The sequence below is a fragment of the Delphinus delphis genome, chromosome 12, assembly GCF_949987515.2.
Source record: "Delphinus delphis chromosome 12, mDelDel1.2, whole genome shotgun sequence".
Lineage (NCBI taxonomy): Eukaryota > Metazoa > Chordata > Mammalia > Artiodactyla > Delphinidae > Delphinus > Delphinus delphis.
This window is the reverse complement of record NC_082694.2, coordinates 52,022,478-52,041,836: the sequence shown is the minus strand read 5'-3', so window position 1 is coordinate 52,041,836 and position 19,359 is coordinate 52,022,478. Positions and strand designations below refer to the sequence as shown.

The 19,359-nt window shown below is 46.9% G+C and overlaps 1 protein-coding gene across 2 annotated transcripts in view; it reads left to right on the top strand.

The window, feature by feature from the left end:
* The window catches only part of TTC7A (tetratricopeptide repeat domain 7A), a 155,924-nt gene that overhangs the window by 22,121 nt on the left and 114,444 nt on the right, over nt 1–19,359 (top strand). Inside the window, exon 1 of one of the 2 annotated variants that reach the window (XM_060026673.1) lies at nt 10,849–11,313. The exons of the other annotated variant lie outside the window; for it this stretch is intronic. Coding sequence (XP_059882656.1) covers nt 11,130–11,313 — 184 coding nt within the window. The 5' untranslated portion in view covers nt 10,849–11,129. Of the gene's footprint in view, nt 1–10,848; nt 11,314–19,359 lie in introns of those variants that run through there. 2 annotated transcript variants of the gene reach the window in all.

The window sequence follows — 19,359 nt, the reverse complement described above, 5'->3', positions numbered from 1 at the left end:
CATATCCTCTGATACAATGCAATTACACTAGAAAAAAAATTTTTTTAACTCCACATTTACTTGAAAATTAAGAAATACTTCTTAATAACACATAGCTCAAGTAAGGTATCACAAAGGAAATTAGAAAATATTTTGAACTGAATGTTAACAAAATTTCTATGTATAAATATTTGTGGGATACAGCTGATAAGAGGAAATTTATAGCCTTAAATGCATATATTAGAAAATAAGAAAGGTTAAAAATTAATGGGCTAAGATTCTACTTCAAAAAGTTAGAAAATAAGGCATGGGATACTATATTATTATTCACAAAGATTCACTCCCTCTGGGCACTGGCATCAGGTTTAGCTGTATTACCTGCTCCGGTCAATGGAATGTGTACAGAAGTGTTACATGTCACATCTAGGCAGAATTTTTACATACGGTTCACCATCCTGTCTCTTCCCTCTGCCACAATGATTGTCAATGCTATAGACAGTGGCTGTTCAGCCAGCATGAGCCACAAAGTGAAGACAATGTGGAAAAGAACCCAGCTAACCTGGATGGAACAGGCAGCATGAGTGAGAAATAAACTGTTGTTGAAAGCCCTGAGAGTTGGGGGGGATTGTTTGTTACTGCAGCCTAACTTAGCCAATCCTGACTCTTACAGAAGTACAAAAGAAACCCAAATACAGTAAAATAAATGAAATAATAAGGATAACAGCAAAAATCAGTGAAATGGAAAATAACATGCCATAGAGAGGATCAACAAAATCAAAAGTTGGTTCTTTGAAAAGACCAATAAAATTTACAAATCCTTGCAAATTATCAAGAAAAATAAAAAAAGAAAACACACAAATAATCAATGCCAGGAATGAAAAGCAGATATCACTATAAATTCTATAAACATGAAAAAGATAAGAGGGGGCTTCCCTGGTGGTGCAGTGGTTGAGAGTCCGCCTGCCGATGCAGGGGACACGGGTTTGTGCCCCAGTCCAGGAAGATCCCACATGCCGCGGAGCGGCTAGGCCCGTGAGCCATGGCCGCTGAGCCTGCGCGTCCGGAGCTTGTGCTCCGCAACGGGAGAGGCCACAACAGTGAGAGGCCTGCGTACCGCAAAAAAAAAAAAAAAGAAAAGAAAATACAACCAATGTCAGAGACAGAATGGCCCCAAAGATGTTCGCATCCTTATCCTCAAAACCTGTGAATATCAATCTTACATGGCAAAAGGGACTTTGTAGATGTGGTTAAATTAAGGGCCATGAGCTGGGCAGATTATCTTTTTTTTTTTTTTAATAAATAAATAAATTTATTTATTTATTTTTGGCTGTGTTGGGTTTCTCCAATTGCGGCAAGCGGGGGCTACTCTTCATTGTGGTGTGCGGGCCTCTCACTGTCGCGGCCTCTCCCGTTGCGGAGCACAGGCTCCAGACGCACAGGCTCAGTAGTTGTGGCTATGGGCTTAGTTGCTCCACGGCATGTGGCATTTTTCCAGACCAGGGTTCGAACCCGTGTCCCCTGCATCAGCAGGCAGATTCCCAACCACTGCACCACCAGGGAAGCCAGGGAATCCCTAGGCAGATGATCTTGTAGTATCCCTGTGGGCCCAATGTAATCACAGGAGTCCTTATAAGAGGTAGGCAGGAGGATCAGAGTCTGAGAGAAGATGTGACCATGGAAGCACAGATTGGAGTGATGAGCTTTGAAGATGGAGGCAGGGGTCACCAGCCATGGAATGCAGATGGCCTCTAGAAGCTGCTAAAGATAAGGAAACATGTTCTCCCCTTGAACCTCCAGAAGTGCAGCTCTAAGCTGACACCTTGATTTAGCCCCTAAGACCCATTCTGGCCTTCTGACCTCAAGAATTGTAAGATAACAAATGTGCTAGTTTTAAGCCACTAGGTGTTTGGTAATTTGTTAAAGAAGCAATAGGAAGCTAATACAACTAGATTGATCTTGTTCTAGAAAGGCAAGGATGGTTTAACATTTGCAAATCAAAGTATTTCACCATATTAATAAATTTAAAGGAGAAAAATGACTATCTCAAAAAATGTAAAAAAAAAGTATTTGTAAAAATCAACTTCAATCATAATTTTTTTAAAAATTCTTTTAACTAGGAATAGAAGGAACTTCCTAAATCTAATAAAGGATATCAGAAAGCAATGGAGTAATTAGCATAAAAGCTAGCAGTTACCTTTACGAGGGCTGGGGTTGTGTTTGGGAAGGGATATAAAGGGAGACTTCTAGCAAGCTGGTAAAACTCTATTTCTTGACTCTAGTTGGTGGTAAACAAGAGTTTGCTTTAGTCTAGCACACAGAATATAGTCAATATTTTATTATAACTTTAAATAGAGCATAATTATAAAAATATTGAATCACTATGTAGTATACCTGAAATTAACATAATATTGTAAATCAACTATACTTCAACTTTTAAAAAAGGTGCTTTATAATAATTATGTTTTATGTACTTTAATTGTGTTAATTTTCACAATAAAAAACGTTCTTAAACAGATAGCAATGAAAGATTTGAAAAGCAGATAGAGCAAAGCTATTGTTTAAGGCCTAAAAGTGCTATAATCACTGAAGGGCAGACACTCAGGTTGGCCTTAGGAGTGGTAGGGCTTAAAATCAGACCAGCTAAGGTGAGCTGAGAAGGCTCTGGGCGCTGGTGGGTGAGGCTGGCTTCTCTCCCCAGGATGGCAGTAACTGGGCAGGGAACCAGTACTGACCAAGGCTAGGAGGAAGGATGGGCCCCCATTCTTGGGAGGGTCCCACTGCAGCAGTCCTGCGAGATGCCACAAAAGCCACCAAAGAGAAGCAGGAGTCACCTGGGAGCCCAGGGAACAGAACAGACAGGCTGATGGGAGGGAGTTTCGTGCATGGAGGGAGGTGCCAGTGTCTCAGTCATGAAGTGGGTGGGTGGAGATAGGAGACGCTCCAGAGCTCTCACCTCCCAGGACTAGGAAAACGTCTAATGTTCTAGGATTCTAAAATTAACATAACTGGGGGGAGGGGAATTGGATAAAGGTAGTCAAAAAGTACAAGTTTCCAGTTATAAGATTAGTAAGTACTAGGGACATAATGTATAATATGATAAATATAATTAACACTGCTGTATGCTATATATGAAAGTTGTTAAGAGAGTAAATCCTAAGAGTTCTCATGAGAAATAAAGTATTTTTTTTCTTTTTCTTTTATTTTGTATCTCTGTGAGATGATGGATGTATGTAAGTCAGATCATTATGCTGTATACTTTAACTTATATAGAGCTGTACGTCACTTATATCTCAATAAAACTGGAAGGAATAAAATAAAATAAAAAACATAACAAATAATTACTAATTACACACAAGCACAAAGAATTCATGGTTTTGAAACTTGCCTTTGTACGGCCTTTTTCCTTATCTAGTGATTATCCCCAGCTTTTCTGGCAGCTGTCAAAGGGAAATACTGACCATACAAGCCAGCCCCTGGCAGAATTCATGTCAACATTCTAGGAGGGCTGGTTGGGCTAGCGAGTCACAGCACTGATAATTAAGACATGAGTTACATCATGGGCCAGAAATGCTATGAGCCAATAATCACGGTAATAAGTAAAAGTTGGTTTCTGTATATAAGGATCTGGGCTATGACTACAGAAGACTGGAAAGGCAGCTGTCATTCCGCTCTACCTCACATACCCTGATGACCTGGGTGGATGAAGGGACTGTTGACTGTGAACTAAAGGTTTAATTCATATTCAAAGTTAGTATACTTTTTTAGGGTTCCTGTTGGGACCCCCAAATGGCAAATACAATAGTGTGAAAGAAGAGGCTGGAGAGAACATCTGAAGAGGTGGGAGAACATCTCTTCATCAGGCTCTTTCTCCCTCTGGATGGCCTAACGACTCATGGCCACTGTGATAACCAGTACAAATAGGAGTGATTTGATGGGGGCAAGGGGATGTTGCAATAATCATATATAATACAACTTTGAGTCAGTGCATAGGAAGAACCAAACATCCTGACAGCTTACTATTGACACTGACATGACTTTTCTATTGCAGGAAACTCTTGCCCGGGATAATAAAAGTTGTAACTTTAATTTTTGCAGAAATTTCAATCAGAAAAACATTTAAATGAACTTTGCGACTTTTCAATATTTTGCATCCAACCACTCTCTAAGACTCTGAAATCCTTGCCTCAAAACCCTCCCCTTGGGCTTCCCTGGTGGCGCAGTGGTTGAGAGTCCGCCTGCCGATGCAGGGGACGCGGGTTCGTGCCCTGGTCTGGGAAGATCCCACATGCCGCGGAGCGGCTGGGCCCGTGAGCCATGGCCGCTGAGCCTGCGATCTGGAGCCTGTGCTCCGCAATGGGAGAGGCCACAACAGTGAGACGCCCGCGTACCACAAAAAACAAACAAAAACAAACAAATAAACAAACTCTCCCCTTGCCCTAATAATCCTCAACTATTGTATCATTATTCTTGTCCAGTCCCTAATCAAGCCCCCTCAGTGGAAGAGTGCCTTCAAATAGACCCCAATACTTCATAAATATCCGACTTTGCCTCCCCATTTTAGATGGTACTCTGGCTCTGCGGAGCAGTTAGTGTTCTCCCTTCCTGCGATGAGAGCTCAGCTTTACATTATCACAAAGTTGTTTTGAGGGTATTTTCAGGGAGCCACCATTCAATTATTGAGCTCCACCGAGATCCAATGGAGACCCTCTTCACCACTGCAGCGCAAGACCCCTGCTTCAGAAACAGTGTCCCCTTCTGAGGCCCTCGATCCCCTCAGGGGTCTTTCAGGCTTCACTAGTGAGGGATGTAAGGCTTGTCCTGGGCCCAAGTTCCAATTTCTTATTTTAAGTCTCCTTTTTGTTGAGCTCCCCAAATACTGAATCTATTTTGTTTCCTAGCAATAAGGAACTCTTTTCAGGAATCCTTCGATTACCTGACCATATTTGAAAATCTTTTCTCCTTGGTGCATATCCACCTTATCACTAACCAGGCAACTATTTGTCTATGTCCATCCTGGTCATTTATTGTTGTGCATATATTAGAATAAAGTTCATGGTGAAGAGGACAGGTGTGGGTCCCAATAAGTCCATCCCTAAGCCAGCCCAGGGAAAAGTTTTGTCTCAGGCCACTGAACAACACCTTATGAGAACTTTCCTCAGACTAGTTTTGTCTGTGAGAGTTTGGATCAGCAGAGATCTCTCCACGCCCTTCATCTGCTGAGAACTGTAAGTTCAACAGAGTTGCCATTGGGTAAGGTCTAGCTGTGAGGTTGGGGGTCCCCGAGCCACAGGATACACAAGCAACTCTCCACTGACATTCCCAGTCTTAGTATAAACCTCAGTCCATGCCTTCCTTGGACCTAACTTCTGCTTCTTACCTGTATTGATGCTATTGCCCAAATCTGTGCACTTGTTTTTCTAAATAGCATCATTTCACCAAGGATAATTCAGAATGACAGTGGCCACTATAAGAACTTTTGTTTTTGTTTTTTTTGTTTGCGGTACGTGGGCCTCTCACTGCTGCGGCCTCTCCCGTTGTGGAGCACAGCCTCCAGACATGCAGGCTCAGTGGCCATGGCTCACGGGCCCAGCCGCTCCGCGGCATGTGGGATCCTCCCGGACCGGGGCACGAACCCGCACCCCCTGCATCGGCAGGCGGACCGTCAACCACTGCGCCACCAGGGAAGCCCCACTATAAGAACTTTTGATACGAACAAAGTTATTCACTTGAGAAGTGCCTTTGAAGGAAAAGGGAACATAATTCCAAACATCCAACGGTCTTCATTTTTTTATTAGCATGAGGAGGCATCCAAAAGAAATTGGATTCCAAAATCGCCTCCTGAACAGATTCCTTGGCCAAAGCAAAAGAAAAATATGAACTTAAAACTGTCTTTTAGATCTCCCACAAATCACAACTCAAACACACTATTCCTCTTCCTCTATCCTACATTCTTCCATCTACTGCTGCCCCATCTCTCCCTCTGACCCCCTCTCCTTCCCTCCTAGCCAGCCAGGTACCCCAAACCTCACTTAACCTCTTTAAGGGAAACCTCCTTCAGCACACAGAAAAACTCTTATGGTGAATTTTAAGCTCTGGTTCCATTCTCAGCTGAAAGCCATTGCCTAAGACTCTCCAAGGCCTAAATAAGATAGAACATTGCAGAGGAATTTAGAATAGTTTGAGGGACATGTAATCCAGAGTGGCCAGATATATACCAATAGTGCATATGTTGCAAAAAGTTGGATAAAAAAGTCAGAATTGGAAGACCTCCAATGATGACTTAAAAGACCTTGAATTGTATAGGAAGCTGAAGGGACTTAGAAACACTGCAGATGTCGGTCAAGGACTTTCGGAGGCTATCCTTTGCCTTTCCTGTGAAATTAGTGTTCTGATTCAGCTCTTCAAGCCAAAAAAAAAGAGAAGCCTGATGGAGACTTTAGGGATAGGTTCTTTAATACGTTGCATTCAGTAGTAAATCTCGAAGCAGATGTGACCCTGGCTCTCCCTCTTATCTTTTTGTGAATGGCCTCAAAGCAGAACTAGAGGATTTAATATGCAAGCAAAAAGTAGGGTGGGAAATAGGCCCATGGCCAGACCTCCAAAACCTTGAAAGAGCTCTAGAACTAAGAAACTAAAGGGAAAAGAAAGAAAGAAGTTATCAGTGAAGGTGTTCAATTTCCCATTCTACCTGCAAACCCACGAGGAAACATTTCTCTAAAAATTAAAACAGTCTTGCAATTTTGATTGATATGGTCACAATAATATCAATCTTAAACCTGAGCACTATGATACAGATCTTCCTCAACCTATAATGGGGTTACATCCTGATAAACCCATCATAAGTTGAAAATATCCTAAGTCAAAAATGCATTTAGTAAACCTAACCTACCATCACAGCTTAGCCTTGCCACCCTTAAATGTGCTCAGAACTTACATTAATTAGCCTGCGACTGGGCAAAATCATCTAACACAAAGCCTATTTTATAATAAAGTATTGAATATCTCTTGTAATTTATTGACTACTGTACTGAAAGTGAAAAACAGAATGGTTGTGCGGGTACAGAATGGTTATAAGTGTATTGGTTGTTTCCCCTTGTGATCACGTGTCTGACTGGAAGCTGCCCTGCCCTGCCCAGCATCATGAGAGAGGATCTTACGGCACTTTGCTAGCCTGGGGAAAAAGACCAAAATTCGAAATTCTAAGGGTGGTTTCCACCAAACTGATATCACTTTCCTACCATCTTAAAGTTGGAAGAAATCAAACCATCATAAGTCAGGGACCCTCTGTACAACCCTTTCCTTGGAGTCAACAAACTACTTGGTCAGGTATCTATCTAATAATCCTAAATATCTAAAACCACACCTTCCCTAGGCCCCGGCACTTAACCATCAGCCCCGTACTTTTAACCAAGGAATGTTCTTTTCTCCTTTGTGACACTACACTCATTAACTTAATAGCAAGGGATTTACTGTGTGAATGGAATTGCCACATTAAATGCTCTCCTGACGGCCTCTTCCCTCCAGTCCCTGAGGACCTCCCTGTTCATAATGAGGTCCTGGCTAATTCGGTTATTTATTTGCCAGTACTTTTGTGTGTAAATCAAACATAGATTGAAGCTCACCTGTGGGCAAGCAATTCCAGAATGTCAGACATTCTACTAGAACTAAACCCATCAAGGTTCAGACTGACTCACCTAAACCTCTACCCAAGTTTGCACAATAGCCTTTAAAACAAGGCACTAAGGAAGGAATAAAACTAAAATCAAAAGCCATAAAGAGAAAGGAGTCTTCATACCTCATCCTAGTCCTTGTAATACTCCTATCCTCCCAGTCAAAAGCCCAGTGGCAGGAGTATAGATTCACTTAGGTCCCTGGGGCCATAAATAAGTCACTCTCCACTTCCCTTTAGAACCAAACTCAAATACTGTTTTATCCTCAAGGCCTAAGGAGACTGACCACATGTTGTACAATTGTAGAACTCTGTTGTGCTTTCTTTGGTGTCTCTTTAAATCAAAAGTTAATACCTGTCTTCTCCAAGGAAAATCAACAACATACTTGGACTGGTATGCCTCAGTTTCTGAGATGCCCTTCTACTTTTCACAAGTCCTCAACCAGGACCTCCAGAGCTTTAAATTGCCCTGTGACCCTATTCTTAGCCAATATTTGGATAATCTTTCTTGTTCCAAAGGTGAGGCAAGCTCTAAGGCTGATTCATCTCTCTGCTTCCTCTTTTAGCTCAGGGAGGGCATATGGTTTCCAAGAGAAGTGAACAATTTGTCAAAGGAAAGTGCACGACCTAAGACAAGATTTGTTCCGTGGAGGCAAATCTCAATCCAGACAACCAACTGTGCAAAAGGTACCCGGCCAACTAAGAGACAATTATGAGGATTCCTGAGTCTCACTGGCCACTGCAGGCTGTGTGTTCCCAAGTTTTCTGAAACTCCCATACCATTATTTGACCTGCCCAAGTCTCTGGTAACCAAACCTTTTCTCTGAGAACAAACATGAACTTGTTTTTTGTGAGTTGAAATGAGGTGTTCAATACCCTCCTACTCGGGGCCTAACTAAACATCATAAGCCTTTCAACCTATAAGTAAATCAGAGATCTCACTAAGCCCTTAACTTCATGAGAATAAAGACTAATAGCTTAGCCTCTCTTGTGATCTAATGGCAAGAGCTTCCCACTTTGTTAAGGGGCAGCAGCTAAACAAATAGTCTCCTATTGGCTTGGCTTTAGAGTCTCCTTTAAACCAGATGGTCCCTCGTGCTGTACCATCTTTCTTGCTCCCTGAAAATACACAGTTCTCATTAAGTCGATTTACCTCCTGCGAACTTCCTTCTTTTCTCTGAGATGCTACAAAGATTGTCAAGGCAGTGCTCTCCCTCACTGTGGTAAGCAATGAACTCAGCTTCACCTGATCAGCAAGTTATTTCGGTAGCATTTCTGAGCTGGCAAATGACAGCGGTCTTTATCAGAATGTGTCCTAAACTCTCATCTGAGAAATCCCAGATTATTAAAAAATAAAAACATCCACCACTCTTTCTATTTGTCATTGATTTTGGAAAATATTACTGATTGGATCATGATTGTTCTTTGTTCTTGTTCCTACAGCCTCTTACTCCCCTGAAAGATGTTGGTCACTAATGGGCTGGGGTCCTGTCTCTGCTGGAAAAGAGCCGTGAAGGGGTCCAGCATGTGTTCTGTGGTGCTGAGGGGCAGTTTGTCATAAGCTTTCACCATGATGCTGTGTTCCTCCCTCCCATGCCCACACAAATATTGATGCACCCGCGGAAGAAACAGGCAGCAATACCCCTTCAGTTAGTTCCCTGGAGTCCAGCAAACTGGGGGAGGGGTTGGCAAAGGATTGGAGAGAAAAGAGGGAGGAGAGGAGTTTTCCTTATTTTGTCAGGATTCCTCTTATCAGCTCTGCTTTTCTTTGCCTGCCCTAGGGCTGACTCTGGGGAACACCAGATTGGGGCAAATCGCAGGGTGTCCTCAGGCCACCCCCACCCACAGTACACGCACATCTCTCTCCAAGTGAAATCTGGTTTTGGTGACCAGCAAGGGCAGGCAAAGGGTAACAAAAAGCCGGCTAGAGCAGTTGACAAGAGTAGGTGAGGAGGAGTTTGTGTAAATTGAGTAAACTGCCAAAGCTGTCCCCATTTTCCTTCATCTATCTCCTGGTCTCTAAGAGCTCAGGACAGACCCCAGAGCGGCAGCCAAGGTGAGGAATTCTGCCCCCCAAACAAGGAATGGAGCAGCATTTGAAACCTACAGAAAAGAATATCCACGGGGGAGGGGGGGGAGTTGGGGGCGACAAGGGGGGGCGGGGGGGTAGGAAGGCTGCCTTCAACAGATAACCCCTTGTGGGCCCAGGAGCCTGAGCTCCACTTGACAAAAACTTCCCACGGTTACAGTTGTCTGGAAGCACGAAGCAGTGAGTCTCCTGACACTTAAAAGCTTGCTCTAACTCTCCCGTATTCTGGAATCTTCGGTCTGTGCCATGCACTATGTCACTTAGTTTTGTTTTGTCGCTTTGGTCTCGCTGTGATTTCTTGAGTGATGGCCTCCATCCCCACACGGGACTGTACGCTGGTGTCGCCCCGAGGCGGGGTCACCATAACCACTGTTAGGCAGAGGGTGTCGTCCGCCTCTGCCCCCGGAGCCGCCCTATAATCCTTTGAACTTCTTCGTCCCCACAGCAGCGAGCTAAGTCCTAGAGCTCGGTACAGCTTTGATCAGTCTTCAGACACCAGAATTAAATATGTAAATACCAAGTTGGAGAAACAGCTTAAAAAGTTTAAGAAATCCAGAGCAACGGGATTCCGCAGAGGACAGGCCTGCCAGTTGGGTTGGGGGCAGACAGGTTGGAAAGAGGAACACCGCTCTGAAAAAACAACGTTCAAGTCTCTCGCGGTGGAGGCGTCCCGAGAGTCGCTGGACTCCGAACCGGCGGGTTCTCCCGAGAGCCCCGCGTGTGGCGCGCAAGGCTCGTGCGGCCCAGCAGGGCGGGACCCGGGCGGCAGCCGGCGGCTCTCCGGGGAGGCTCGCTCTAGGAGTTGGGAGTGACCGGCCGGCCGGCCTCTCCCGGGATTTGTGACGTGCCGGACAGCGGTGGTGACGGGGCCACCACATAAAGCCGGGTCGTCGGGGCGGGGGTCTCCCAGGCCAAGAGCCCCGATGGGATGGGGGAGGGGTGGCGAGCGAGGCGCCCCCGACCTCCGGGGCTCCGCGCAGCATTAAAGTGACGCGCGCCCGGCTCGCCGAGGCCGCGCCACGCCCCCGCGGGGGTGGAGCCGCGGCCGGGGGCGGGTCCGAAGCTGGCGGCGCCCAGGCCTGGGGCGGGGGCTGTGACAGCAGCTGCAACGGCGGCAGCGGCGGCGCCTGAAGCTGCTGCAGCAGAGGCGGAGGCTGCTCCTGGACGCGTCCGGGCCGCTCAGCCGGAGCCCCAGCCCCGAGGCGCCGGGGGTGCGCTGGTTGCTGCGGCTGCTGCCCGCCGGCCGCCGCCCGGGCCCCCGCTGCCACCCGGGCCCCGGCCGCCGCTCGCGCCCGGGTCGACCCCGCCCGCGTGTGTGCCCCAGCCGGGACGCCGCCCCCGGCCGGGTCTCCACTTCTCGGCCGCACCTCCCATGACAGCGCCCGCTCGAAGATGGCTGCGAAGGGCGCGCACGGCTCCCACCTGAAGATGGAGAGCGAGCTGGAGCGCTGCCGCGCCGAGGGCCACTGGGACCGCATGCCAGAGCTGGTCCGGCAGATGCAGACGCTAGTCGTGCCCGGCGGCGGGGGCGGCCGGCGAGCCAGCCCGAACGCCGTGCTCACCTCTGTGGACACCGGTGAGTGAGGGAAGGACGGGGCCGGTTCACAAGCGCGGAGCGCGCGAAAGGCGCCTCCTCCAGGAAGCGGGCCCCGACTGCGTGGGGCCGGCGGTGGCTGCTTTCGGTATTACCGTTCCTGCAGTGCTGGTCTTAGGAGCAACCAGGGTAGTAAGGAAGGTTCTTCTGCCCAAGGAGAAAACTCACATGCTTTGGGGAAAAGAGAGAAACGGTTTTTGCCCTCTGCCCTTTCGGATCATGTGGGCTGCTCCGACTGCTGTGAAATGGTGGTTTCGGCACGCATCAGATTGGGGCTTAGGCCGGACTCTTGCGCCGCGCCTCCAATCCCCATTCCGGTTCCTAAACTCCGTCAGGTGAAGGCTGTGCCTGTCTCTCCTTGCCCTCCCCCTCTTTCCCCCAAGTCAAATTAACGGCGAAGCTCTGTGCACAGCCAGTATGATTGGGGGCTTAACGAGCGCCGGGTGGAGTGGTGGAGAAGTGGGAAAGAGGCCTGGTAAGCCTCAGTTTCTTCTTCTGAGTTCTGGCTCGGGACGCATCTAGCCCTGGCAGTCTGTGGCTTTAGCAGTAGGGCTGGTTTGGCTGGGCTGGGCTCTTGTGCTGGGGTTGGAAGGCACCCTGATGTGGCAGTGGGAGAACACCCCGCCCCAGTCTCCAACCTCAAACCTGTTCCTGGTGCCTTCAGCTCAGCCCTGAGTCCTCTCTTTGTGCGCAGCCAACTTTAGAGCCTTTGTGGAAGGAGGCAGGGAGTAAATAAATACAGATATAAAGAGTTTTAAAGACTGCCCAGCCTGTGGAAGGCTCTGTGAGGAGACAGAATGATAACGATAATAGTAACAGTAATAGCTAACTCGCTCACTCACTGTGTGCCAGTGTACTAAGCACTGTAATCAACTCAGTTTCTCCCAACAACCCCATGAAGCAGGTACTCTTGTTTGCCACTTACAGATAAGGAAACTGAGGCACAGAGAACTTAAATAACTTGATCATCCAGCCAATAAGTGGTGGAACCAGGATTTGAACCTAGGTTTCTGAGTACATCCTTTTAACCACTTGCACCATTACCTCTCCAAGAAGTATAACAAAATCCCAGCTTGAAGAGTTGACAAAATGAATGGGAAGGCAGAGGGGCGATCAGAGGGCAATTGTGTTAGATTATGGTGCTTAGAGGAAGAGGAGTTTTCAGGAAGCAGCAGAACTGGTACTGGCCTCTAAGTGGTGTTGGGAAGGGCAGAGTATGTTTGCCCAATGAGGAGGAAGGATAGATGGACATCGAGGGGGCTAGGTGGCAGGGATGGACAGTCGGTTTGAGGCTTTGAGGTAGGTCTGAGCGTGGCAGTGAGGGGTAGTGGCCAGAGCTAAAGATGCACGTTTGGTAGAAACTGATGAGACCCCGCCTTCCAGGGAAGGACAGATACATTTCAGGTTCCCCTCTGTCCCCTGTGTGGGGTGATGTGGTGGGGTGGGGCTGGTGAGGGTGGAATGGAAGATGACCCATGCAGAGGGCACTGGGGCCTGGTCAAGTGTGGGAATCTGGGTGAGGTTGGCAGCGCCACAGAGAAGCATGCTGGGCCCAAGACAGTAACCGGGGCCACCTGAGTCTCTCCAGGGCTTTACTTCCTCAGCTGTTCTTCAGAGGTCCTAAGGAGGTTGAGTAATTAATTCCTTGGTATTCTAGGATAAAAGGGTTTGGGGAGCCAAACAAGCTAAGTCATTAGACCTAACAGATTCAATATTGTTAAACTGATCTTTTTTAACTGCAGGACTTCTCAGAGCCTTTAATATGCTCACCTGCGTATGATGTTCAAGCCGAGGTTAGAGTATACATACCACATTTCTCAAACTTCCTTTGACCGTACTCTATGAAGGATTATGGGGAAACACTGGTATGGCATAGTTTATAAATGGTATGGTATAGTTATAAAGTGCTTCTTCTATTTGAAAAAAACTTTTTTTGTAAACAGCCCTGTGGGGAGGGCAGGAATTATTGTCCCCATTTTAGACATCAAGGCCCAGAAAGGTCACATAATGAGTATGTGGCAGAGACTGTACCCAAACCGGAGTCCCTGACACCAGGTCTACTAGTGACAGAGGGAGGAGTGTGGAGCCTGGGTTGGCTTCGCTGTGGGAACTGACTAGCACAAAGAGGGAGGCTAAGGTCAGTGGGGTCTCTCCTGCCAATTTTGGGGTTTGGTCCTATGAGCGATTTTCTCCCATTGTTATTTCCAGATACATTTATCCCAGAGCGCACACATGCCTGCACGCACGTGCACACACAGACACACACAAGGAAGGAAAACAAATGACTCCCGAAGCCCATGCTTAGGGCATTTTTTGGATTGTCTGCTATTTTGGTTCTCTCTCCACTGGGTTCCTTGATCACTGGAGGGATCAAGGGCCTGTTTTTTTGAGGGGGTGTGGACACTGAGCCACCTGCAGCCCGGGAGGGAGATTCTTAAAAGCCCCACCTGGTGTGTTAGACTCAACGACCAGAAGCTTCAACATAATTACATAATTTGGGAGAGGTGAGGAAGGTGCTGAGGGAGGAGGACAAACCCCAGCTGAACGCTATTTTACAGACAGAGGCCCTGCTGTATCTGTGGGATTTCCCAAAGAAACGAAGGATAGCCCCCAGAACATGGGTTTCACTCCAGGGAGCACAAGGGGAAGACCCAGCTGAAGGGGGGGGACCTCTTTCTGGTCTGGTGGGAGTAAAGGATCAGGAGATGCTCCTGCGGAAGGGGCCCCCTTTTCCTGTCTGGGGAGGCTGCTCCCCACCACCTGCCCAGGGGGAAGGTGGTTACTACTGTTTGTACATTTTCTTTCAAACTCACATCCGGTTTAGATTTGGTCAGGATGGAGCAGGGGAACCCCAGAGGGTGGCTAGCTGTAAAGGGTTTTGTTCACGTAAAAACAAAGAGCCCCATCCAAGTGGTTTAAAAAGAAACAAAACACTTTATTGAGAAAAATTTCCAAAACGTCAAAAAAGTAGAGAGAAAAATGAATCCCATATACCCATCAACCAGTGTCAGTGATCACAAACTCATGAATAGTTTTGTCTGAGCTACGCCCTGGGCCGTTTCTCCCCCACGTTGCAATATTTCAGTATGTATTTATTAAACAAGAACTCCTTTGAAAAATAAAACTACCATATTTTTACTACAGCTCCCCCTCATCTAATTATTTAATTTTACAGTTTGTTCGCTAGAATGAGGATCCAAATAAGGCCACACATTGCATTTGGTTAATGGGTTGAATCTTTCTTTTATCCCCAACATTTTATTATGAAAAGTTCAAACATACAAAAAGTTGAAAGAATTTTGCAGTAAACACCTGTATTCCCACCACCTAGATTTGAATATTCTTTTACTGTACTTACTTAAATCACATCTGCTACTCTCTCCATCCATCTGGAGTCTCTCCTAATCTGTAGTCATCCCCTATCTTTTTTTTAATTAGTGATTTTTTAAAAAAAACTGGAAATTGTTCTGAGCATTTTTTCAGTCGAAGTTAGCAGGAGTAACGTTTGAGGCAGGTGGCCTCTCACTAGTTTTGCCCTCTTCCTCCTCTTGCCGCGGTTGGTAGGTCCCAGCCCTTTGCAGTCCTGTGAAGTGAGCAGCTGCAGAGACCACCGTGGCCCCATTTGACCCAGTAGGGAAGGGTCTGGTCTGAGCACCTGGGCTGCCAGCTGGAACCACCTTTCCTGACTGAATTGGCAGGTGGAAGAATGGGGAGCACTGCCCTGCAAATATGGGTTCCAGGGAGGAGGCCGGTGTCCTTGAAGTGGGTCCCTGTGAACTGGCACGCTGCGAGAGGCCTGGAGAGGGGTGGGAGTGGAGAGGAAGCTAGCCGCCAGAGGCCTCCTAAACAAGGTGGGGAGACTGGGCGGGCCACTAAGTGGGGACTTCCTTTGGACCTCTGCTAAGAGCAGAGGGCTGGGCTGGGCTGCCAGAATCAGGAGCCAGGCTCCCAGAGTCTGTTGTACTGTCTGGGAGGAAGGCCCTCCTAATGCCCCAGCAAGGGAGAAGCTGGAACACTTTACCCAAACCAGGACAGGGAGTAGGTTTCGTACGCTAGGATGATGAAGAGCAATCTGTTTTACCTTTGGAGAAGGATAGGAAAGCCTCGATCCACCTGGATTCTTATTTAACAACTGAAAACCTAGAACTTTTCATTCCAAACTACCCTTCAGTTCCATAGACTGACCAGTTGAGAACAGTGGGATGGAAAATGTGGAGCAGGGAAGAGAGTTAGACAAGGAAGAAAAGAAAGTAAATTCCCGATATCTACTTGAGTGTACGCGAAACGGAAAAACAGAGAGACTGAGTTGGGTGTGAAGAGGGAGGGCAAAAAGGCTCTGGACAAGGATCCGGAGTGTTAATCTACAGAACAGTCTGAAACTTACAAGTGTGTGACAGTGAGAACTACTCTTATTCCTGCCCTTGGAATTACGATTCGCTTTTAACCTACTGTTTACAGCTCTTAGACTGTTCTTCATTTCCAAACTGTCAGAAGCTCTGCTGTGTGTGGGAGGTGGGGAAGAGGGACTGTTCTTTGGCTGTGTTATGTTATGTGGGTTGTGACCATAACAACATTGCATCTTTATTGTCATCTATAAAATGGGAATCATTTCTACCTATCAGGGCTGTGCAGATCAAATGATACTATATAATAAAGTACCTGGTACTCAGTGGGCCATCAGCAAATACCAGCCCCCCTTTTTCAGTAAAAGGCACTTTTGAAGTTTAGAGCAGTGCTTCTCAAACGGTCTGTGGTGAAGGCTCAGTTTTATGTTCTGGTTTTTTTTTTTAGATTCCCAATCTGTTGTGTTCCGATACCTTCTTAAAATACATAAACTGATACCTGCTCCCCCCACCACCAATTTTTTAGTATTTTATTCAACAATTATTCTGTCACATGGTTATCAGTGTTTCTGAACATATACTCTAAATTTCTGCACTCACCCCGCGGGACTGGGTCACAAAGACGCACAGACCCACCCCAGCCCACGGACCACACATGTGTTCAGAGGACATTTTGAGGAGAGGTGTGGGCCCTGAGGAGTATTTCAAGATTGAGGTTTGCCTAGAAGGAAGCTGGTTTCTCTTGGCATGAAAGGAAAGGAACCCTAGGGAGCTCTGGGCGGGGCAGCTGGGTGGCGGAGGCGGGACCCGGTGGCCGGAAGGCTGGGCTGCAGACTGGCACCTGCAGACCGCTGCGGGGCGGGAGCTGTGCGCACCGCTGCACCTGACGGCGGAGGGGCAGGACCAGCCCGGCAGGCGGAGCCTGGAGAGGGATGAGGTTCTGTGGGAAGGAGGAGGTTCATAACTCTACCTCAGGTTTTACAGATGCAAAACAGATTAGAAGGGGCCAGCCAATTGCCAAGTGGCCCACAGCTCAGGAATGCTGCTCAGGCACCCACTTCTAAGCAGCCCACTCCCCCTCCTGGCTGAGCTTTTGGAAACGTAGAAGATTCCTTCTATTCTTGGGTCGATTTAAATTTAATTTTGACTAGGTAATATATTCACATGGGTCGACCTTCCAAAGGTACCCAGAAGTAACGAGTGAAAAGCCTCCCTCGATCTCTGCCCCCGTCCCTGTAAGGTAGAAAAGTTAGCAGATGTTTGTGTTATCCTTTTACATATTTTCATGCATAAACACACAGTGGTCCACTGTGTGTGCTCTACTTTCTAATCAGTTTATCTTGAAGTTCATGTCATGACAGCCCATACAGAGCCTCCTCATTCCTTTTTATGGTGGCATGGTGTCCCTTTTAATGGCTATATCATGCTTTATTTAATCAGCCTTCTGTTGATGGACATAAAGTTTTCTCTGGTTTTCTGCTATTATAAACAGCGCAGCAGGAATGACCTTATATGTTGGTCGTTTTACACATACGTGTTTGAGGACATCTGTAGGCATGGGATTGCTGAGTCAATGGGGATGTGCAACAAATAATTTTGATATATGTCGCCCTTTGTAGAGGTTCTACCAACTTCTGTCCCACTAGTGATGGATGATAGTTTAAACCATCATTTTTGGCCATTTCCTCCTAATGTTACTTTTAGAAATCATGAGGTAGGTCGCAAAGGATGGGCTACTAGGCGGTGGCATCCATCTGGGCTTCCGGGATGCTCTGTGGGGAATCTCCCTCACGAAGAGAGACAATTATCCAGGGACGTGCAATTTTACACCTGTGGCTTTGAGTTGTGAGCAAACTGCAGTGGTCCTGAGAGTAAGGAGTGAGTGGCATTCTGAGTAGGTCTGAGAATGCCATCCTGGCAGCAGGAAGAGCACTAGAGGACGTGGGATCGAGCGCATGTTCCTGGAGGCATTTTGGTTTTTTTATAAATTTATGTATTTTATTTTATGTTTGGCTGCATTGGGTCTTCTTTGCTGCATGGGCTTTCTCTAGTTGTGGCGAGCGGGGGCTACTCTTCGTTGTGGTGCGCGAGCTTCCCATTGCGGTGATTTCTCTTGTTGTGGAGCACGGGCTGTAGGCGCGCGAGCTTCAGTAGCTGTGGTGCACGGGCTTGGTAGTTGTGGCTCGTGGGTTCTAGAGCACAGGCTCAGTAGTTGTGGTGCACAGGCTTAGTTGCTCCGCAGCATGTGGGATCTTCCCGGACCAGGACTCAAACCCATGTCCCCTGCATTGGTAGGCAGATTCTTAACCACTGTGCCACCTGGGAAGCCCCCCTGGAGGCATTTTGGATGGGCACAGAACTCCCTGAGCCTCAGGGCTTCCCCATGGGGGAGTGGAAAGGATCCCATTACTCAGCGACTATTTATTGGGTGCCTGTATTAAATGGTCCTTGCTCTGTTTGAGGGGGACAGGCCAGGAGCCAGTCACGAAGCACAGCCACCCAAGGTGGTCCTGAAACCACCCTCAACCTCAAACCCTGCACCCTGAGCACCTGGATCCCCCCCCCCTCAGGTCGCCCCTGCTGTAGGTAGCAGGGATACGGTGGCTCCAGGATTGCAGTTTTCAGTGCTGTGGGGGAGACAGCAAAGTAACCCAAGCAGTATGAAATCACTAGCCAAGGGGTGAGGTCTGTGGACGAGCTAACGTGTGCGGGAACTCCAGAAAGTCCCAAGGATTGCCGTGCTACACCAGTAAATCTGCTTCCGGCCTTAACTCTCCTTGGTTGCTAGGTTATCCCTGGGTCATGCTAAAATACCTTAATAACAGAGAAAACCAATTCTGCTACATGGAAGATAGGAGCACCTGACAATGTGTTATTAAGCCAGCTTGTATATTTTTCCTCTTCAGTTGTCTGGAGGGAATTCCTTCCTTGTGTAAGAACTTATCACCTTGGAGCATGGGTGTGACTTTGTCCCTCAATATTTTTTTTCCTTTTCTAAAATTTAATTTAATTTAATTTTAAATTTTATTTATTTTTTATACAGCAGGTTCTTATTAGTTATCCATTTTATACATATTAGTATACATGTCAATCCCAATCTCCCAATTCATCCCACCACAACCCCCCCCCCACTGCTTTCCCCCCTTGGTGTCCATATGTTTGTTTCTCTACATCTGTGTCTCTATTTCTTCCCTGCAAACTGGTTCATCTGTAGCATTTTTCTAGATTCCACATATATGCATTAATATACAATATCTGTTTTTCTCTTTCTGACTTACTTCACTCTGTATGACAGTCTCTGGATCCATCCACGTCTCAACAAATGACCCAATTTCATTCCTTTTTATGGCTGAGTAATATTCCATTGTATATACGTACCACATCTTCTTTATCCACTTGTCTGTCGATGGACACTTAGGTTGTGTCCATGGCCTGGCTATTGTAAACAGTGCTGCAATGAACACTGGAGTGCATGTGGCTTTTTGAATTATGGTTTTCTCTGGATATATGCCCAGTAGTGGGATTGCTGGGTCATATGGTAATTCTATTTTTAGTTTTTTAAGGAACCTCCATACTGTTCTCCATAGTGGCTGTATCAATTTACATTCCCACCAACAGTGCAAGAGGGTTCCCTTTTCTCCACACCCTATCCAGCATTTGTTGTTTGTAGATTTTCTGATGATGC